Consider the following 23,310-nt stretch of genomic DNA (forward strand, 5'->3'; position numbering starts at 1 on the left):
GACCTGTGAGCTTGGCCAGGCCAACCTCCAACACAAGGCAGGTCAACCTCTGAAGTTAAATTGCTCAGACTTTTGCCACTTGAATTTTGAAAATCACCAAAGACTGTGATTCCACAGCCTTTGCAGGTGACCTTCTCCTGGGCTTGTATCACCACAGGGAATTTTTTGCCTTCTCTTCTGCAAGCTGAATCCAATTCCCTCAATCAGAGCGGAGCTGAGAGGAATAATAATTTCCCTGGACGTGGAGGCTCCTTCCCCTTGTAAACATTTCTGTTAGTGCTTATCACAAATATATTCTCTCATATATATATATAAAAAAATTAACACTCACCAGCCACTGCTGAGGTATTTCTGGCAGAGGCATTTGAGGAGGCGCCGGCAAACTGTTGGCAACTTCTTGCTTCTGTACATGTTCTTTTATTTCAAAACCTGTGGAAGAGCAACAGACACCACTTAACACTTTGGTGGGTGCAAACAGGACATTTTTTCCACACTTGGACACCACATCTGACTGTCACACATTGAAATCTGGCACACAGTGCTGCTCATGACCTACCTCCCAAGTGCAGTTACCAAGGCAGGACTGGAAGAATGCTGGGAATTCAGGAATTTAATCAAGCAGAACAAACACAGACTTACTCTATATGATAATAACATATATGCTATTTGGATCAACAAATACCAGACACTGAAAAAATTTACAGGAAGTCATTCTGAACTGCCTACCCATCTGGAACTGAAAGACTTAAACAGCTAAAATCCAAACACATTGCCAGGCATCTACCATACAGATAAAACCATTTAGGGGGGCAAGATACCCCACTTGTGTACGTCCCATTGGCACCATAAAGTGAATAAAACATGGTGAGCCTATGAGCAGTATGTGGCTGGCTGCATTTTACCAGTGGAGACGAGCAACAGTCGTTCCCATGGCACACTTTGGATGGGCAAGGCCATCATGCAGAAATGAGTCCAAACCCTCCTTTCATGCCAGAAGAGTGGGGAAGAAGGCAGAAGAAGAGACCCTGCCTCTCTCCCTCCCCTGCAGCAGTGGTGACAGCTATTCAGCCAAGCCCACAGCACCCACACAGCACAGAACCCATGTTCTTTGGGCTCCCTGCTGCCCCCACCGCCTCCGATCAGGGAACCGTGGTGCGAGTCTACACAAGCCCTGGGAGAGGCAGGATGCTAGGACACCCCAACCTGGAGCACGCTGCTGCTGGGGGGACTTTGCTCAAACCACGTCACCATTAACAGAACTGCACACTGAGCATGTTTTCCCACCATTTCCATCTTCCTCTTTCTTTTTTTCTTAAATAATCCCATAATTTTCCAGGTGAATTTGAAAAGGGAAAAGGAGCCGAGTGTAAAAGCTGCTTTGAGGATCCTTTGTATCACTATTGCATCTCCCTCCCAGAGAAAAAGAGGAGTGAGCCACTCGTTCTGAGTTTCTGGCACAATAATTTAAATCCCAGTTGAACTCACTACATAGGAACATGATATCGTTTATTTTTCTAAATATCAAAAGGGAGATTAGGATGCATCTCCTCAATGTTCTGGCAAAAATTCAGTCAATGGATTGTACCCTGCTTACTCCTAAACTGAATTTAGCTTCTAGTGTTTAGTTTAGTTTTTAAAATATATATTTACATAGTCAAATGGATGTCTTTTGGTCAAGATCATATAATTCTCAAAAATGTAATCAATGATGAAATGTTTCTTGTCATAATAACCCAGTCCCACTGGGTGTGAAGTCATGGATTGAAAAACAACACTGATAAAATAAACTGACTCTAAGGGCCACAGATTCTTCTTTCTTCCTACAAATCAAGAGGGGGATTAGTCTTGGGAAACGTTCCAATTTTATTTTTTTTTAGTATAACTTTCACTTGTTCCTCTTCTTGTAGGATGAATCCATATTATGACTGCTATCCGTATTCAAGTCTCCCATGCTTTCCATAACAACCAAAAGTCAAATACGAAGGCTTTTTTACTGCAAAAAAAAAAAAGTATTCTGAGTGAATTCTATTGACTTTGTGAAACTAGTTTTTCCTCAGTTTTAAACTATGAGTGTTTAAGCAAGAACCTACTCTAACATTCAGTTTCTTCTGCCAAATTACACGGCAAAGTCAGCATTATAAGTTTACAGCATCAGGTCCCTTTAAAGAAAACAAGCAATGTTGACAGTCATATTAAATGACTAAATCCACCAACAGTTCTCACTCCAAAATAAACTGTTTGTGTCTTTGTTTTTCAGAAGAAAGTCTGAGTTTCAGAAGGAAATGCCAAGTGTTTTGTTCAAACCTACAATCTATTGGGCATGCCAAGGCTCAGGAAGAAAAATAAGATTTATAGTTTTGCCAGCTATTCAGAGTAACCACGGGTTTGGATGTGGGGCAGGTCAAGGCCGGCAGCTATGACCTGAAGAATACATCTGCCTGGCCCAGTTCTCTCTGCTTGATAGATATTAAATGAAGAAAACAGTGTGCATTTGGGAGATGTAACAAAACAAGGAGAAAGATTTCTAACGAATTCCCCAAGTAAGAACTTACTGAGTTTAAAGGGTTTTGCTAAAAGCCAACAAGCCCATTATAATAATTTCCACACCTTTACAAAGAAAAACATAATTGTCCATTTCCAGATGTTATAAAGAACTCAGCCAGTTCCCAGTTCCACACATCCTTCATTACTGTTCCCCATTGAACTTAAACGGTTTGTTCCAGCAATCGAAATATCCTGTTGGATTCACACAGTTGATTTTTGCAAATGCATATAAAGAGTTTGAACTCAGCATAGTCCTCAGGCCTCTTAAACTGTGCCAGCGACCCAAGAGCTCTGCCAGCGACCCAAGAGCTCTCGTGGGGTGATGTGGGTGGAGTAAAACAACGTTTTGAAAAACAGACTCTGAATGACAGTTCAGCTTAGTTACAGAGTACGGTGGCTTTATGCATCTTTTATTGCTTTTAATTTTAATGAAGAGATGAATAGTTTCAAAGGGATGGGAGTACTGAATGTTATAACTGATAAAAAAAGCAGCAGGGTCAGCTCCAGTAAAGTACATGACTCCCTGGGTAGTTTCGCACACACTTGAAGCCAGCAGAGGATGGCAGAGCTCCCAAGGAGGCAGCTCCTCTCCTTCCCTGCCTTGTTGCTGTCCCTGCACCAACCTCGCCCTTTGTGCCAGCGTAAGCATGTGTGTGGCCTCAGGTTGAACCAGAACAGGGAAGTAACACTGGTTAGGGCTAAACCAGAAAAAAAAACCCCAACAAATAACGCTTGTGCTAGCAGAGAGGAAGATGCAATACATGATGAGCAAGAATGAGTAGCCTGGGGAGGGAAACAGGATGCTTTTTTTAGAGGCTATGTTGGCTTAAACTCTTATTTAAACTGCAATTCCATAAAGTGGAGTTTGTAGACATCTAAAGCACGGTCCTGTGGCCTCTTGCTTAACTGAACTATGGGTTTTCCTTGAATTAATACTTGTTTGAACTACAGCATATCTTTTAGCAAAATATTCTATCTTGATAAAGCGCCAGCAATGGCATGCAGACCTTACAAAGTCCCCACATTAGTTCATAGCTTCAGTGCTCAAATATGTGCTTTATTTCCACTTTGAAACAAACATTCCACCATTGCACACTGCTTTTTGCTGTGTAAGTCTAAGAGCTCATTCTCAGTCATTCCTCTCCTACATCAAGGTTAATTATGATACTTCATTTTGGATAATTTGAAGGTGTATTTCTGGATTCTTTCATCACTTTTATGACTTTTCTTTGAAATGTCTAACTTTTATCTCCTCGAACGTAGGCACTAGGCGTGGGTATAACATTTCAGTAACAACTGCACTGAACCAAGCTCCATCACTTAATATATGGATCTTGTTAATGGATGGACCCTGTAATAGGATGTAATGGATCTTGTTATAGATCCTGAAATAGGCTTTAAAACCTAAACAGTAGATCTGAAAGGCAGAAAGCTATGGTCGTTGGGTCTTTTTATCCTTGTCCACATCTAAAGTCATAAATTAAACATGCCTGGGAAGGTGCTCTGGTACAGAGAAATCCATATCCATATGGTTAAAACCTCTCACCCCTCAAAACCAGGGTGGAGGGTGATGATTTTGAGGTATCTGTTGGGAACAGATCTTTGCCCGTGCTAACTCCCAAGTCACGCCTAGGAACTGATAGAGGAGATGAGTCAGCTCAAGCCAAACCCATGCCCAGGACCACTCCATAATTTAACAGCATAAAGAAATGAGTTCCAGGGTCCAGAAACATACCCAGCACTGTTTAATTTACTAGTAGAGCTGTAACTTTTGTGTCCTGAAACACCATCCACAATCCAGAAGGAAAGGATATGATAACCCTTCCCTGTGTTTCCAAAATTGGCAACAGAATGGTGTCTGACTTTTTGAGGAAGTCAAATGTTTTTCTTAATAAATAAAGTTGAAAAGATTACAAGAAGAAAATGCAGTGTCAGATCAGCATTGTTGAGCTTATTTTGAACTTCTGTAACATATAGCTGTTTCTAAACATATCAAATTGCAGGTTCTTACCTACAGTTTTTGGGTTTGGGGGGTTTGGGTTTGGGGAATCGGCTTTTGGAGCATGAAGCCTCCTTCCACAGTATGTGCCTGCCCCCTTCTCTCAGTAGTAAAGAAAAAATAGTGATGAGTCTTTAAGAATGTCAAAACGGAAAGGAGGACAACAGTTATTTTCAAGTTTGTCTCCTTGAACTTGAATCTTGTGGCAGAAATGATGTCTTTAGTGAAGGGGGGAAATACTGCATCAAACAAGATCGTATTTTTTTAGCACTGGAGAAGAAACAAATCATGAGAAACGCAACTGCTCACAATGTGGAATTTTTCTTCAACACACTCTAGTATTCTTGAAAAATCTAAACACTGTGGGTTTACACTGACAGTATTTCTGTCAAATGTAAGAGAAACAGAGGCCACTTCATACAGAAAGGCGCTGTAAGGAAATATGACAGTACTGTTAGAAAAAATAGTGAGGAATATTCTTTGCATAAGGTCTGTGGAAAGGTTGCTGTACACAGTGAATCATTTATATTGCATTCAGTTCCATAACCTTGACAGAGACAAAAGTGATTGTGCAATCAAAATGGTTTTAGATAGGAAGAAAAGGGGTAAGTGAATATCACTCTAATTGCAAAATGCAAACCAAACATGCTGACAGCCACCTCCTAGCTCTGGCCTGGCTCTCCTGTATCAGCCGTGCACCAACTCAGTATCAAGCTTTCTGATGGATCTGGGTCATTTACCAGAGAAGCAGCACGCAGCACCCACGCAGCTATAAAGTGGTGCTGTGGCCAGCACTCCCTCACACAGCATTACTTTTCCATCAAAACTCATAAATAGCATCGCTGCCGCAAATAAAATGAAGTAACCACTGTATCAGGAGACGCAAAAACATTCTATCTAGCACGTAATTTTGTAGCTGGATTCACCCATGTGCACCCAAGATACTTCCAGTATGCCTTTTGCTATGTTTTACTGCTGAACATGAACAAAAGCATTCAGGAAAGTTACACTTTGGCTTCACCCTGTCTTTCTGTCTTGCTTCAATTTAGTGCTTGTCTTCAGCCCTTAAAGCTATTTCACTGAGCACAGACTTATTCTGTGCATTCTGCAAGCGAGAAAACCCACCCCTGACACTGACCTTTTGATGACTGTATCCTCAGGAGAATGTTAGTTATTACTGCCTTCTTCTCCCTGACAGTGGAAGTTAGATATTCATGGTCCAGAAGTTCAAGAAACAGGCGCAGCTCAACTATTAACTCTTCCATGGCTGAAAGACAAAAAAGAAGAGACAATTGCTTTTTCTAAAAAGTCCCATTAGAAAAAAAAAAAAAAGATTTCATTCTCATTTATTCACATTCCTAGTTATTTTCTAGCATTTCTTAAAAATGTATGGTCCTCCCTGCTGGAAACAGACTGCATTCATTAGTAAAACCAACAGACTAGTCCATTAGTGAGGACCAATGGCACTTGCAGCAATTACCTCAAAAAGACAGTTCTTCTCACACACCACATCATGAAGCCAGCACTAGACAAAAGTGGGTGCAGGAGTGTGGCCATCTGCTTTTCTAGCAGTGCCGCTCTGCTTCCTCTCCCTTTAACAAACAAGTTCGAACTGCAGAACAAAATTATAGCTTGATAAAGCTTCTCGACAAATTGGTATCTTCATAAATGTTTAGGGAAACTCTCTCTTTCCCTCATCTTATTTATCGTGTTTGATAGGGGGGGAAAAGGGCAGGTATTCCTTGTTTACAGTGATTCATGCTTCTTACAGCTTCCAAAGACAAACTCCCAACCCATCGCATAATTTCTTATTACTCCCTAGATTCCTGATGATGCACTTCGTATTTCCTCCCATTTCTACTATTCCAGATCTCAAGGCTTTCCAATTCTTTCTTAAAAAAAAAAAAATTACATTCCTTCTCTGCATTCTCATTTTTTTTATCAACAAACTTTGTAAGCACATTTCTACTTTTTTCCTTTCAAATTACCTCTCAAGTCTTGCATTGTCTTAATAACTGCAGTAGCTCAGACCATACATATAAAAACATTTGTTACAGCCTAATCATATGATACCTGTTCCATGGATTTATGAGAAGCCCATGGTACTGAACCTCAGTTTCATGCTTCATTTCTCTCATAACTCTGAGATGCTCCAGTCCCTTCGCTTAAGTGGACTCCCTATTTTTAGCTTAAGTTTCATCTTGGGTAGAATAGTACACATTTCCATACTTCTGTATCTGATGACATTATCCTCATTAAAAGATGAGGAGAAACATCCATTTAATTCCAGGGCCGCACCTAGGATTAATCTCAGTCCTATCCTCATTCCAAAATGCCTCTACTTAAATTTTTCTCTACTTATTCACATTTGTTTTTATAGTCTTTTCAAGGCCTAACAGGGCGACCGCTGCTAAGCCTCTTCAGACCTCTAAAAAGTACATTCTTTACCGCTTACTCTCTCACAAACTCTTCCCTACACCTAAAACCTTTCTGATATAGCTGTTTACCCAAGTGAACCTGGAATCCTGTTTTCCATTTCTGAGAACGTGTCTGGAGCCTTAAACAAGCCTTGGTTTTATCCGACGCTTGAACACAGCACCGTGCAGGGAAACCTGTGGATGTCAGCTATGGTCCTACAAGGGGCTGTTGGCCCCTTCTTGTCTCCGGTGAATGCAGATTTTCCCATTAATTTGCTCACTGTACCTGCCTGCATGCTCTGGCTATTCTGGCAAGAAGCTGTCTAGAATTCCATCAGAAATCCAAAGTATTCCACAATAACCATATTAATTTCAGGGTTGTTCACATTATGGAACACCAGCACACATGCATACAGCCTTCTGAAGCAAAAAAGTATAGGTTCAGATTTGCAAAGCAGTAAGCGATCACAAGACTCAAGGACAAAAAAAAGAAAGAAGACCTATGGCCTAAAAAAACCCCAAACCCAAATAGTCACCTCTTAGTTATTTTTTAAATTATACACTTTAGAAATAAGATGTATATTCCATTAAGGGTACAGTGGTCTCTTACTTTTAAGTATGCTTTGAATTTAGGATGTATCACTACTGTTTTTATGAGCTTTATTTTAATTATGGAATATATGAATCTTTTAATATTTTTTTTTATTACAATATATGCATTTCAAAAGCAATCATTACAATAGAATCTAGGCAGTCATTGTGAAATCTAATCAGTACACAGTGCAAGAAATGTATATTTTTCAAGTCGTTCTAGAGCCATATAAATTACTGTCAGTAATTGCATATATTACTGCACTAGAATTTCTTTGTAATGACATGTTTTCTGGATTCCTTAAGGCAAGGGATTGTAAATAAGTTGAAAGGGAGCTCTCCCTTCCCCTCTTCACCAAAGAATACATGCTGTGCCACAGTTCTTTGCCAAGAACCTTCAGTTTTGGGAAGGCAGAGAGAAAAGGAGGAAAGCAGCAGATACCGCTGATGTGCACAGAGTGCATAACTGTTTTCAGTTATTAAAAATGATAAGATCCTTGTACTCAGGAGCTTATAATCTAACATAAACAGATAGACTGTAAAATGAGAAATGAAAACAGACCAAGAGGGAGTTATGAGGCAAAGAGACAGGGAAGAAACAAGAAGAGGAGATAGGAAGCTGCTGCTGGAGAGACTCCTGGGACCTGGCATCAGCCCAAATCTCTCCTGAGGCCTCATCACATAAACGTGTGGCCTTTTCCTCCTCCTCCATGTCTTTGGAGGAAATCTGGATTGCAGTCACCAATGACCGCAGCTACAATGACCAAGCCACCAAAGTTACTGGAAGCAGTTTAACGGCACCCAGCAGAGAATTTTTTAAAAAATACCTTGGTTAGGACTGAGAAAGGATGACATGATGAAGCTCATACCAGTGAGACAATGCTTAAAAAATCTCGAAACCACTGCCTCAGTAACACATTCACTGTAACTGCATTTACATTTGGCCTAGTGTCCAGCACTGTGGTTTAAATATCTTGTAGTGCATCATAATATACAACATGAGAAGACTTGTTCTTCCTGCCTTTGTAAGCTTACAGGTATACAACACTGACTTCAAGCAAGCAGTTGTAAACGCTAGTTTGAAATTTTAATATGACAACAGAATAAAATTGTTAGCAGCTGTTGTAAAATGCTAGGCACAAACACCTAGGCACTGCTTCTCTTATTTTACTACCAGGATTAAACTGGGGTTGTATTTTCTTTTGTGGGAGTTAATAGCATCACAAACATCAAAGTGTGAAGGAAGGAAGTTCTGAACTTCATTTTATATATACGCAATGATGTCAAATATCCAAAAAGTAAAAAGGAAACACTGTTCCCAGCTAGTAAGAAACACTCTTTCCACCTATCCTAAAAATGCACTTTGCTTTTTAATACTTTTTCTGCTTAAGCAAAGAACAAAAATACATGGAGTGCATTTAAAGTATTCAAAATAAGGAATTGAAATCTCTTTTTTAAAGATAGTAACAAATAAACTTGTATGTACTCAGGAAAAAAACAAGTTTGCCTGTTTTCAATTCTTGGCTTATTTTCTGGATTAAAGAATCTTCTTTTCTCCTTCCTAGAAATGTAGTGATGTGCTCACAAAAAGTAATGGAACTGAATAATAGAAAATCCACATAATGCATGTTTTCAGTAAGCAATCATTACTTCTGAAACGGAGACTAAAAATGAGAGGGTGATGCAAGTCCCAAAGAAAAACATACTCCTCCAGTGAGAGATTACCCTTGGAAATATGACATCACCACAAAATAAGAATAATAATCAGAAGGCTCTCAGAAAGGGGCCAATTTATTTGACAGTTTGGGCTGTATTCTCATTGCCAAAGGAATTACTTGTAAGTGGCAGGTGGTGAAAGGCAGGGTGGAGCCCAGGGATGGTAATCACAACAGTAAGCAGATTTTAGCTCGACCGAGGAGCAAAATCACATTCCTCATTAAATGATGAGAAGTCCATTCTATGCTCAATAGGAATTATAGGCCCCTAATGGGCTGCTGCAATTGCCATGCACAAATAAAAAAACAATGATACATCCAGAAGGATTTCCAAGACTGGCTCTCAAGAGTTTTAAAGTTTTTGAAACAACAGCACATAAAAACGATATACACAAGCCAGCAATGGAATACACCAAGGTAAAAATAATCAGAGGAAGGCAATTACATCACACTATAGTTTTTGTTCCAAACTAGAAATAAAACCAACTGGGATTGAAAGAGCATGATGATGCAGTTCTTCCAAATCTACATTTATGGGTACTAGCCTATAATCATTTTTTAAAGAATATGGAGTTTTCACTTCCAATTGATTAAAAAAATTCTTAGGAGCAGTGCTATATCACACACATGACTTCAAGGTGGTCTTAAACCAGAAGAAAAGACAAGGATGAGCTCATTACAGTAACGGTCAGATTGTTTTTTGGTCACTCACAGCAATCACAGTATCTCTTAACCTTGCCACACCACAAATGACCCAAAAGTGTTCTCCAGTTGACTAATATCTGCTGAAGACCTTTTAAGGAAAAAGAAAGACAAATCCATGAGGGATGACAAGAAGTATTTTTATTAATTATTGTCTTGTCCATACAAGAAAAACCCCAAGCAAAGTAAATGCTCCTCTATGCTTGCATGTCTATTATAAATGCACGTATACAAGTATGTCAGTATACATCTTCCAGGAAAGCCAAAAAACTATGTCAACATTTTGAGCTCTACCTTGACAGAGGCAGGGGTGGAAATCCCGTTTAACATCCTAAAACAAATTTGATTGGATTTTAGGATCATCTTGATGCCAATCTTTAGGCTACACATGAAAATCAGGTATTGAGAATAGGTGTGCTTCTGTCCAACTACAACCCAATACAAGCGTACATGTGCACATCCACGTGTACACAGAGAAGAACTATATTTGGTAACCACTAAGAGGTTTTCAGAGTGGATGTCTCAGCCTTAACCTTGCCTTTATGGTCATTTATTGCAAGGTCATATTAAATGAAATACATACGTAATCCTATAATAGTATTTATTCTCAAAAAAATGTTCATGCTGGAGTTTTGTCTTACATAAAAAAGATGTTCTCTACCTCATACACCACATGGGCCAATTTCAATGCAAATATGTTCTAACCTCTTAAAAATCTAAGCCTCCATATTCTGTTAGCAGTATGATACTTTGGGACTTTCTTCAGAAAAAAGTTAAAGCTATTGGTGGCTGGCTGGCTGAATGATTAAAAATTATTCTGTTACAAAATCTGATTGAAGCCTACTGAGATCCAATGTGTAAAAACTTCTTGAAACATACAGACTCCCCCTACCCTGCCAAAAAAACCTCATTGGCATTTGGGTACGCATGCAACAATGAAGAAACCAGACATATGATCTAGTTTTGAATCAAAAACAGAGTGTGAACTGCATGTTTATTCCCATTTCTATTGCAATAGTGTCATCATCCTTAGTTTTGGATGTTGTCATTTGAACATTTTATTAAAAAGCTCATAACGGAATACCCTTGGGGAAACCATGTCTGTGTTTTATAAAGATATAAATATCAGAGACATTATGAAGAATTTAGAGTCACAAGGAGACAAAAATCTTTAAAGTATGAAGAAAAACACAAAATCACTTTGACTTGCTTCCACTCAATACCATAATGCAATTACAAAAATCTAGTAATCAATGAAAAAGTTCCTTTTGTGACTACATGATCATTATCTGGGAAAAGAATTTCACACAGAAATTCACAAAATCTGGAAGCAGGCAGCGACAGTGTATTTAGCACCAGGAAAAATTTTTAATTTCTTCAACATGCTACCAGAAACTAGATGACATTTGAAAACTCTATTAAAATCCTATCCACCAAGAAATGAAAAGGCATGCTATTTGAAGAACACAGAGTGAAAAATCAAGACTTTTCAGGAGGAGTGTTCTCATGGTTGCACTGGCCCTTCTTTGCTGCCCTGTTAATGGTGGTGTATGAGATGTGATGAACTCTACCTGTTAAGTATGCGAAAAACCTGCTCCAGAAAGTAGAGATGATCTTGGGGGTCCATGGTATTTCAGGAGGGAATGCTAGAAGTGTATGAAAAAGGGGTGAACCCTAAATAGTAGATAAAGCCCAAAGATGAAGAATTAGCATGGAGCAAGTAAAACACATACAAGGATTGTCATTACAGTGTTTTAACATAAAAATAATTATATTTAAGCCTCTCTAAAAGCTCATAACAATCATCTTTTGTTTAAAATTTGGAGCTCCCCAGGCTGTCACAAACGCTCTTTCCAGGCAGCTTGGGGTAAGAGAGGCAAAACACGGCTACTAAAAACTCCTCCTGTCTCATGCATATTTATGATCAACCTCAATGAGTGTCAGGGGATCGTTCCAGCCACAACCCACATGTATTCCTCTTTTTCTTTCTTCCCTCTGCTTCAGTTTTCAAGGAATTGGCTTTTAAAAAACCAGCTTTCCAAAAAAGCTATCAGAGCTCCAAATGCTGCTGTTGCAATACTTGGGTGATAAAACAGGAGGTGGGAAAGCATTAAGGAATGTTTGGACAAGAAATAAGGTGCCAAAAATCCTACTCAATCAGCTACAGCCATGCAGTGACTGACAGCAATGCAGGAGTGTAATCCATTAACATAAGGTAGATGGATAAAGAGTTTATTTTTTAAAGTCCAAACCAGTGTTTAAGTACTGCCACAGACTTTGGAGAGGAATGCTTCCTTTTAAGCAAGTTCACAGACCCATAAAAAAATGAAGAAAGAAAAAAGAAAATGGAAGAAAGAATGGAGAAAAAAGAAGAAAGAAGAAAAGAAAGAAGAAAGGAGAAAGAAGAAACAAAAGAAGAAAGAAGAAAAATGGAAAGAAGAAAAAAGAAGAAAAAAGAAAGAAGAAAAAAGAAAAATTAAAAGGAAATAATTTAGTATTAAAGGCATTTATTTTTATTTAAGTATTAATTATCTACATTGAACTTGTGATATGTTAGCCAAAAAAAAAAAAGCCTATCTAACTACAGAAACTTACAGTGGACTTTACCAAGTTGGTGAAGACTTTCTCTAAAAGTATATTTTTAATATGAGGCTACTTTTGTTCCCAAAATAAATGTAACATACCTTGTAAAGCAAAAGACCATGGTTTTCACTCCAACTGCAGGCCCAGCAGCCCGGACGAGAGTCTCACCCTCCCATCTCTGTGCACACTGTGGGCATTCAGGTCGAGTTTTCTTTTCAGACTCCCATTACCCTACTGGTGCCGAAAATGGAAATGTCTTCCATTTAACCATCTCCAAATGTATCAGCTGACATCATCTCGTCAGGACAAGACATTCCAGGTCTTGCTTGCTGGCTCCTGCATTAGCTCAACTCCTCCATTACTCCAAACCACAAAAGATAAGCAGCCACTACAGAACTAAAACACGGGCTCGGATTCCACAAAAGAAAAGCAGTTCCCACATGATGCAAAAAGGAGACAGAAAATCTGTGGTAGGAGGTGAAATGCTGCCCCAGACCCCAAGTCCCAGGGGGAGACGGGACTCAGTTAAGGCTGAGACACACTGAAGCAGATAACCTGCGGCAGCAAAAGAAAGCGAAGCCTTGTAGTACGACTTGTGAGTGCTTCACTCGGGTCCTCAGCTGCACACAGATCCCTTTTTAGGTTAGGATTGCTTTCAAAGTCATGAATAATTACATATCCAGCAGAAATGTGAGACAGTAAGTTAATGAACTTAATGGAAGGAAAAACAGAGTAGTAAAACAATGACAAAGAAATACAAATACGGCAATGGTAGGAACTGCACAGTTGCATTTGGTATTTTTTGTATTCTGCAATACAATTTTTTATACACAATACATGTAAAACACCAAACTTAAAAATTGTTCAAAAAGTCCTAGGGCTGATCATGTCAGCCATACCTGCAGTACAGTCCAAGAACAGTTTGCACTCTGTGAATCTGGTGTTATAGGCTTCCCACTTGCAGCTAATTTAAAGCCAGAAATGAGATAATATTATGTTTTTATAAGAACAGATCCAGAAGTCCTCACATTTGTATGTGAAGATGGAAAAAAATAATTATTTTTTTTTTGTATCTTACAACACTTTTTTATAGCACTGTTCTCACTGCTGGGTCTGTTATGCAATGAGTAACTTCTACCATACATTGCTTCTTTGCTGCTCTTCCCAAGGAGAGAAGCATGTTCTGCTCTTCCTGACAGGCTTTTGAAAATTTCTTTAAATAGATGTACACTTTGATACAGATTTATGTTAAGAAAATAAGAGCAAAGAAACGTACTTTACACTGATAGAGAGCAGAAGAGTGAGAGCTGAAATCTCTCTTCATATGGAAATTGCACCATTCCCCATGTTACACCAGTGCTCCAAAAAACTTCTGTGTCCTTTAGTCACCCCTTATTCTTATTTTGGAGAATTACATTATGTAAGAGGTAGGTCGTAGTCAACAGAAAAAAAAAATATTCCATGTGTAGGGAATGAGGAATATCTGGTCACTGTCAGCCTCCTGGAAAATCAGGTCTAAAATGCTTGGCTCATCAAGCAACTCTGAAGACACAGAGGATCCGGCACTCTAAAGCAATGTTAGACTGCCAGAAAAATGAGAGTATCCTTTCTTTGATGCAACTCTCTGCGTGATTGAAAAACTTGGAGGACACATAAAAAGGTGCTCTAAACCCAACGCTTTCTCCCACTATGCAAGTTGACTCATTTCTAGACCTCCATTATGAATAAGGACATAAACGCAACCACAATTTCATAAAATCCCACCATCATGATAAATATCAACATAAAACTTTTCAGTTAATTACTCTGTACTCTTAGACAGATTTTCCAGGCCAGAAAGAAAGAGAGCTTTGCTGCATTTCCAACAGAGACTTTTAGAGACCAGAGGGAGCAGTTGCAAATGTATGGACCTTAAGGGAGAATATCCTTGAGTAAGCATCGTCTTACATAACACTGGACCTCTCTCACAAGCACCCACCTAAACCATAACTTTAACAGCTTTTCACAGTCAGATGCTCAAAAAGACATAATGTCTTAGACAAGTTGCCCAGGACATTTGTGGTTTTATGGATAAAAGGAAATCAACATGTTGAACACAGCTCATAAACCAAGACTCCATCAAGGCAATAACAGTAAATGAAGTATTCACAAATAGGCACATATAATATAATATTGTTAATAATAATGATAATTAATCATAATAACAACTATACAGTATTCGGTATGTAGCCCCTTGCACTGGAATTGTGTGGTACCAATGGAAAAAAATTTTGGTACCACATCTGACATTGGTCTGCAGTGTAAGGTAGAAGGCAGGGTTTGAGGTGTCAGGCATGTCATCAAAGTGAGGACTGTTTGGTGACACACAGGTAGGGCTGGTAGCAGAGCCTATACGCTAAGCAAATCCATCAATGGGTGACATGGGACAGCTCTCCTCCTAAGCTATGCCTTCAAAGCTTTTCCTCCAGCAGGCACACGCACAACTTACATCAGTTTGCTGAACTTCTTCGGTGTACCATTCACTTGGACCTGTCTCTGACACATGTGATCCATAAATGTAACCATGAAATATAGTCCCATATGCATTTCAACAGTGGAGTCAGCTAGCTGTGATAAAGTAGGAAAATTGCAATTCTAAAATGGGGAATTCCCTTTGTCCCTTGTAGCTGTCAAGTTAATTCTCTGAAATACATCAATGTCTCTCTGATTTCTCCTCTTTATAGTTCTCCTTTGTGAATACTACATAGGCAGGACAATCAAATGAACTTTTAATTTTATAGTTTCTGACCCAAAAAAAAAAAAAAGTCAAGCTCAGCCACCCAGAAGCAAATCATTCCTTTCAGTTCCTTCACTCAGCACATCCGCAAAATCAGACTGACCAAAGGTTCCCTATGTAACCCTACTGGGCCGACTGGCCCAGTGAGTGCCAGGAGCCTGGATTTGGTCCAGGTGCCTCTGGGCTTGGACAGAGAGCGCTCCAAAGGAGGGCCACAGCAAACACACTAACTAGTGGTAAGGGATCAGCCAAGAGTGGAATTCACACTTGCTAATGGACCTCCACAGAGTAACCTTCAAGGTCCCTTTTTTGTCTCCAAAAATGTGTTTGTAAGTGAAGGTTACACTTTCTCTCTAAAAGCAGATACAGCTAACAAGTACCTTTTAGAAATCCATGAAATTTAGGTCCCATAAACTAAATTATATTTCCTTAAAATAGGAGAATTAGTAGTCCAAAAAGTGCATTTTAAAATATTTCTAAGAAAATAAGAGGTGTTAAAGAATACACTAGTGATAAGCTGGTTCAGTAAGTCAACAGAAGTTTTGTCAATGGAGCTAAGGACTGTGCTGGAATTTGAAATGCCCTTTTGTCGCAAAATCTCATACTTCTGCCTTTAAAAATATGCAGAAACTTCCTCAATTAAATATTCTAGCACAATGCTGGAGGTGCCTATGAGATTTTGAAGAAATGCAGCTATATGGATGCAAGGGTCACTGCCCTGGTAAAACACAGGCAGTATTATTGCAATGTGGCCTGAGACTGAGCATGCTGTAGAAGAAGGATCACAAACACTCTGGAACAATATTCATGAACAGATTTAGACCCCACAAATCTGATATAAGACGTTGTCACCATGTCACCAACAGCCACCCAGTGAACCATATGAAATGCACTAATTGTAAAGCCAAATAACTTGTCCAAATACATGGTGGTTTTTTGTCTCTGGCACTGATCAGGCAGAAAATAACGTATCAGGCCATTACATTTTTCAAAAGACTTGAGCATTTCATGGCATAAAATACAAACCATGAACAACAACTTTAAAAAATCCATAATCATTCTAATTGCTGACTCATTAGTGTGTCATAAGATGGACAGAACCACTGAAATTACTGAAGCTGTTTCTTCATGGAAGCCTTCAAAATACGCAGTTAGATCCCTGAAACATTAAATACTGGATACAGCCCAAGCTTTTAAAGAAAACTCCGTCTTTCTCATACTATCAACAGTTATTCTGAAGACTCATGGTGAGCTGGATCTGCAGAAAGTTCAAGTGCAAGGCCAGAGGACACCGAAGTGGACTACGGCACCCTTAGTTCTGTTTGCTGGTCTTTAGAGTACAAAATTCTAGCAGAAATCTTTGCCTTAAAAAATGCAGATTCTTACAAATATATTTAACTGCCGTGTTCAGGGTTTTATATATTACTTGTCTGAACACAAAACTTGGGACTTAAAATTGAACTTCTCTCACCAAACAAAATAAACACTAACCTATATTTATATTCTAAGGATACAGAATAAAATAAATAAATAAGAGAATTCCCCTCACAAAAAAATGGAAAACAAAAATGATTAAAAACTTTGGGTCCTTATCTGGTGTAGTTCTCATGGTTTCAGTGATGCCCAACTAGTTCATTGCAACCTAGACTATACAGCTAATACTTGTATGTTACGGAGATTTCATTTTAATTATAGATGTCCCTTGAATTTATCATGAAACCAGAAAACATCTGTTTAACAAATACTAATAATCTGCTGCCCTCACCTTTCTCTCAGGCTGCTCCAGCCACCTTTCTTCTTCTATCCAGTCGCCCTCGCGCCTCTTTGCAATACAGACTGTGCTAGACAGACTTACCTACAAGATCTTAGGGAAAATTTACCACCCTGGCTTTCACTCCCCTTGGCCGCTTTCTGTTTTCTGCGCATTATCCAGTTTTTCTACATCTGGTTAGGCTGCCCCAGATGTTTGGAACAGCCTCCCTTCTCCCTGCCAAGCAACCTCCCTCTCCCCCATGAAATCCCTCTTTCTTTCAGCAGTCCCTTCAACAATAATCCTCACATTCCCCCTTGCCCAACAGTTGCGCCGTGTCTCGTCATGCAGCTGATTTTTTTATCTACCTTTAGGCCAGACCTTACAAACATTTTCCCATGGTAAAAAAAAAAAAAAAAAAAAAGTCCCAATCCTTCTGATTGGTTTCACTAACCACAACAACAGGATGAGTTCAGAGAAAAAAAAAATAAAAAAATAAATCCGTGTTTTAGTTATTAACATCTAAAAGGCGGTAATTTCATTCCTGTGCAACAGGAGCAAAGTAGACAAACAGTCGGCTGTCTGTTCCTCCTGCCCGCAGCGGGAGGATGCAGCACTGAGGATGGGAGAACTGGGCAGCTGCTGGGACGTACCCTGGCACCGGCACAGGCACTGCCCGGCCGGCTGGGCCTGCTCCATCCTACCCCTCACAGCTGCCCCCTTCCAACAGGGAGGTGATATTTAAAAAAAAAAAAAAGAAAAAAAAAATCCATACAAAGTATTTCAAAGCTGTGAGGACGTGTGTCCAAAAAGTTAGCATTACCAGAGGCTCTCACTCACCTTGAGTCTAGGTGCATTTCTTTGAGGTCAATGAGCTAATTTACCATTTGTAAAATGTGCTGCCACAGAACTGAACAGCACAAGTTACACCAGCTTCTCACTCTTACGGCATCTAAAAACTTCGTATCTGGCCATGAGAGAGAATAAAAATGCACTTTACATGTATCTTTAGCATATTCTCCCCATGCTTACCCACTTGTGTCAGATGATGGATACCATAAAGACACAAATGGACCACTGGATCCAGAACAAACCCCTCTGTTCAAATTACGCAGCTACCTCTGAGCACACTTCAGCAATATCACTTGGGGAAGGAAGCCACATTTTACGTCTAGGAGGATCACTGCAACTCCATTTGTCCCCACCAGACTTCTGTCACAGCTGAGGGGATATCCTGATCAACATGAGCTACCCCAAGGGTTGAGTGTGCCATTGATCTCAATGCCTTGTATCACTGGACAAGGTCCTGGATGGCTTGTTTAACAATATTTGCTAAAAGGTGCTTCCCAGTTCTTCGTGTATTCCTGAGTAGCAAAGAAGATGCACTGCCAAATGTCCTCCCACTGATGTTCCAAAGGCAAAAACCCAGCACCGTCCCCCAAGAATAAAAAAAAACCAGCAAGGATTTCAGTTTATAGCAAGTTTGCATACTTTCCTGGGTTTATGTGCTTTGTTTCACACAGACTCATAACCTAACTAGGAAACCACTGACTGCTGCCTCTGTTGGTCTCAGTTATTACCAAAAATGTGCTGACTCTGTATAAAAGTTATCCCATTGCATCATAGCACAAACAGCCCGTGTCATGCCTGTAGCCGTGCGCAGATGAGCCCTGGGCAGCATCCCTCCGCAGCCAGGCTGGCCAAGGACCAGCTGGTGCGGCCGGGCAGTGATCGGGTCCCGCTGGCTCAGCCCAGCATCAGCCACAGCCATTACACAAAGGTAAAAGCTATCGATGGCAGACATTTGCATCCCTGCCTCATCTCACCATCTGCTTTTGCTGCTGCTCCCTTGAAAATTAATACGGTGGTTGCTCGCATCAGAAGCTAATGCTACATCTGTCTTCCTTAGCATTACAGACAATTATTAGACTGCACGTGCAGCCCTTTTTGCAACTCAAATGGGACAACAGTGGCCTCTAATCTGACAGGATCCTTCCTTCATCAAGAAAGACCAAAATGCTTCATTTGCAATTGTAGCCCCTGAAACAAATTGCATTGAATCTTCCTCCTCCTAGTCTGTGCTCCCTTTCTTCCCCTTCTTCTTCTTCCCCCATACACTTTCTTTCATCAGAACTAAAAAGTAAATTAATAAAGTGTAAATCTATTTCGAAGAACACAAAAAGGTCTTTCGCAAGCAAACGTACAGAAAACTCAGGGCTGGTCTTGCTTGTATAAATTACATCTCCTAGTTCAATGTCTGAGGCTGTTCGCCAAACACGGACATTAAGAAAACAACTAAAATTACATTTTATCCTCTCAATCATTTATTCCTAATAGTTTCCTATTTACATCTGATTTGCACTGCATGAAGGAAAGCACAAATGTGAGAAGAATCGAGTATATACTGCATAAAGTCCTTGATGTTAGCATACTCATACAAATCTTAATGCCTTTAATACGGAGAAAGTCTCAAAGAGGTATTCCCTATATATTAATTGTAACATACTGGTTTTAGAGAAGGACTAATTTCACAGGCTTCAGGGGAAAAACTCTGAGATAGAGATCTGTTCTCTTCTTTCCCATGTAAGAGAGCTCTAAACTGCTTATAAGAACTTTATCAAATAGAATTATTTTTAAAAGCCTCCTATTAAAAATGATTTTACCCTACGTGCACTTTTCATCACTTGAGTTAGAATTTATTTACAATCAGAAAGCAAGCAGTCCAATCCACTTTGATAGCTTTCAGGGGAATTCTTGAGAAATTTATAGATATAAAAAAAAAAAAAACCAAACCCCTTCCCTCCTGTTCAAAGCAGTTTGAAAAATGCAGTGCAGAAACTTTTAAGAAGAAAGTTTGCAACCATTTTTTCAGAAGCTATACTTTGAGCACCGTGGTTATAGCGAATAAGCTGCTAAAACTAAAAAAAGCATAAGAAAGGATAAAATGTTCCGTCACGTTCTAGTCCTTTCCAGTTCTGTCCCCCTATTTGCAGAGGCTCATGACATATATACACATTAGCAACAAAATAATGCAAGATGATCTCCTTCACCCCCTATCAACAAGAACACGACAGACAATTGGCAAAAGTCAGAAAAGGCCACTGGAAAAATGGAAACTACTTAAATAAGCCCTTGGTTTGAAGCATTTGAGAATGACAGAAAGGTGCTTCAAAAAGGCCAGGCTGTCCTGTGAATAGGAAGGAGCATGAGAAGAAAAACAAGAGAGAGATGGGTCATTCAGAGTCCATGAACCTTAACAGTATTCCTTGAAGAAAAACAAAAAGGTTTATCTCATTTTAATAGTTTGTTCATAGGAAAAATGCAAACATGCACTTGCGGTAAAGGTTTTTTTTCTCTTCTATGCTTCTTTAATCTGTTTTCCCATGATTACACTTTTTTGCTCCCAATTTTTCTTAGGAGACATATAAAGAAAGGCAAAATCAGCTTACGCTTTCTTTTCATTCCAGATGGCAAACTGATGAAAACTGACTGATAGCCAAATCCAGAAATGAATTATGATGAAGGCATGGCTTCTAAAAAAAGCCTTTGCAATTTTTAAAATGAGAGAAGCAGGAGAGCAAATATTCATCACACAACTTTTAGAAAGCAATTTGCAGTCTCAAGGCACTGTAGACCCATTAACTATTTCCTTTTCCTACCACCCTTTTGGGTTGCAGAGCAGCACCCTTCGGTTTACAGATGGGAAACTGAGGCAGGCTTGGTATCACAAAGACCTTCACTGAGCATAACTCAGTGCTGACACCAAAAGGAGCAGCCGCACATGCCCTTCCCAAACCCAGGCTGGCATTCCTGCCTCCTTGCCGGGCTGGCACAGGTGCTTGTGCAGCCACAGGATGGACCGGAGCCCGGGACCGATGCAGTTTTTAGGTGCAATACCTAGTTATGCTAGAGTAACTTTGTGGTGGAACGCCACCATAGATCTACTTGTAGAGTGGAGCTCCATGGGGCTGTAGTCCCAAACTCGGGCTGTTTAGAAAACCCTTTTATCCTAGGATCAGGCAATAGTGGGGGATCTCAGTATGAAAGAATCAGGTGGCGTTCTGTGTGCAATTTCCTGACGTATCACAAGGAGAGACAGGACACATCAAGGGCTGGTGTCCCATCCACACTGCACGCTGGAGCAGTTCTGTGCACATCCAAAAGCAGGAATACCTGGTATTTCCCTCCTGGGGACACGAGCAAAAGATGAGGAAAATTGCATGTTCTGCAGTTCTCTAAATCCACAAATTTGGTGTCAACATCATTTCTGTGCTATAACAGAATTAGCCCTACAGACCAAATATATCTACGTTGAATGTGTAACACTGAACGTTTGAGACAAAATCTCAGATCCAAACAGCATTTGTCTAACGATTCCCATTAATGGCAAAGTTCTCCCAATGTCAACAGCTGCTGAGATAATCTAACCCTGAAAATCTAACCCTAACATCTGAAAATCCAAATCAAACTGTGGCCCTCTCAAGAAAACCTGACTAATTTTATCCTTTTTTGACAGCGTTGTCTATTTTTGTCTTTGGCTTTTGTAACCAAAATGTGGATCTAGATCACGTGACCTGGATGCAGTGGAAAGTCCTTAAGGACTTTTTGAAGAAGAGATAAGTTTTCCTTAAACCTTAAAAAAATCCCAAACCCCTATATAGTAAATGATTAGACATTTGTATTAGAGAATTAGAAAAAAATCATTCAAAGCATAGAGAATTTACTATTAATAAATTTTATAATATTTAATTTTATTAATAAATTTCTACACCCCTTCGCAGGTTTCCCTGGCATTGCAGGGCTGCCGCAGGGCCACAGCCCTGTGAACGGGGGCAGACCCCGCTGGCAGGAGCCGCTGCAGCATGGCTTGACCAGATGTGCAGATGCTAATAAATAATAGTAACGATGATGATGATGGCAGAACCATGTAAGCATTCACTATTTTCTCGTTTCCAGCCTCTCCTCGATCTCTAACGCCAAACTGCCTCAGATGGCTGGCGAGAAGTCAGACGCTGACAGCCATCCTGGCAGCGCTCTCAGCCCCCGGGGCCCCTCACCTAATTAGCCTGACATGGAGCAGAAGGATGCTGTGCTGCTGCCAAACGGGGAGATGTGGGCTCCGGGGGACACCCGATTTCAGCATACGATGCTCCGCACCGAACCCATGGAGTCTGGCCCGGGAGGACAATCACAGGCCACCTTGGGCCTCCGGATCTACGTTCCTGGCTTGCATTAGCCTGCAGGCAAATGGCTTACCTAAGTCCAGGAGTAGCGAGGGAGAGGACTGGATTTCAAGCCAAGCCAGAGATCATTTGCAGCATGGATTAATTAAAACTACTCAGATTTCACTTTTTACGCTCCCATACTGAGTAGGAATAAATGCTTCAGAATAGAAATGCTCAGCCACGCCAACACATCTCCCCCACCAGTGCCACCAACTGATTGCTGCACGTGCCAGGGCGCAGCCTGGCCATATGTGGCTAGCATAATTCTCTGACACGATGACGCTTACAAAACTTATTTCACAGGCTACGGTGAAACCGTATCCCACTGTATCAGCTTAGCCTGCACGTCTGAAACAAGAACAACATGGAGAAGTAAAACAAGAAGTGAAAAATTGTCATCATATTCAAGCAAACCACATGCACAGCTCTGAAATGTTCATTACAAAATTCCAAGCAATGGTCTCAGTTCTGCGGCGCAGAAAGACTGTATTTTGAAATAATGAAAAAGCATGGGTGGAAGGGGGCTTGGAATAAAAGTCAGCAGGTGTGATTATTATTTGGAAAATTCTTACGCACTTATTCTTCAGAGCACTGCATGAATATTCATTAAGCCTCCCAGCTTAGGAGGTTTCAGATTGGAGTGTTGATATCTTCCCTTTATGGAAGAAAAAACAAGCCATAAAAGCCCAGCTCCAGACAGCTAAGTGGAACTTGAGGATTGCAGTTTCTCCACAGCCCCATCAAGTCCTTTACCGATTATCTTTCTTTAAGGTAAAAAGAGCAACAACTAAGTGACTGTGGAGAAAAGCAATTGCCTAAGACCACTACAAAAATAAATGGCAGAACCAGAGATGAATTCAGAGCTCTGAAAACTCAGTCCAGTACCCTGGTCCTTTGGGAACACTACTTAAGCGTAGCAAATCATGAGCTAATATCACTCTTTCGAGCTCTGGTAGCAGTTTCACAAAGTGTGCTCTGTGAGGGCACAGTTCAATGATCCATGCAGCT

General features: G+C 40.1%; 1 protein-coding gene across 4 annotated transcripts in view; it reads right to left on the reverse strand.

The window, feature by feature from the left end:
- The window catches only part of AFAP1 (actin filament associated protein 1), a 119,294-nt gene that overhangs the window by 58,780 nt on the left and 37,204 nt on the right, over positions 1-23,310 (reverse strand). For 3 of the 4 annotated variants that reach the window (XM_054202863.1, XM_054202866.1, XM_054202867.1), the window contains exons 2-3: positions 5,682-5,810; positions 332-429 (exon numbers count right to left, since the gene is read on the reverse strand). In XM_054202863.1, coding sequence (XP_054058838.1) covers positions 332-429; positions 5,682-5,808 — 225 coding nt within the window. In that variant the 5' untranslated portion in view covers positions 5,809-5,810. Of the gene's footprint in view, positions 1-331; positions 430-5,681; positions 5,811-17,092; positions 17,229-23,310 lie in introns of those variants that run through there. The other variant, XM_054202865.1, reaches the window with a different exon arrangement.

Source organism: Rissa tridactyla, chromosome 5, assembly GCF_028500815.1.
Source record: "Rissa tridactyla isolate bRisTri1 chromosome 5, bRisTri1.patW.cur.20221130, whole genome shotgun sequence".
Lineage (NCBI taxonomy): Eukaryota > Metazoa > Chordata > Aves > Charadriiformes > Laridae > Rissa > Rissa tridactyla.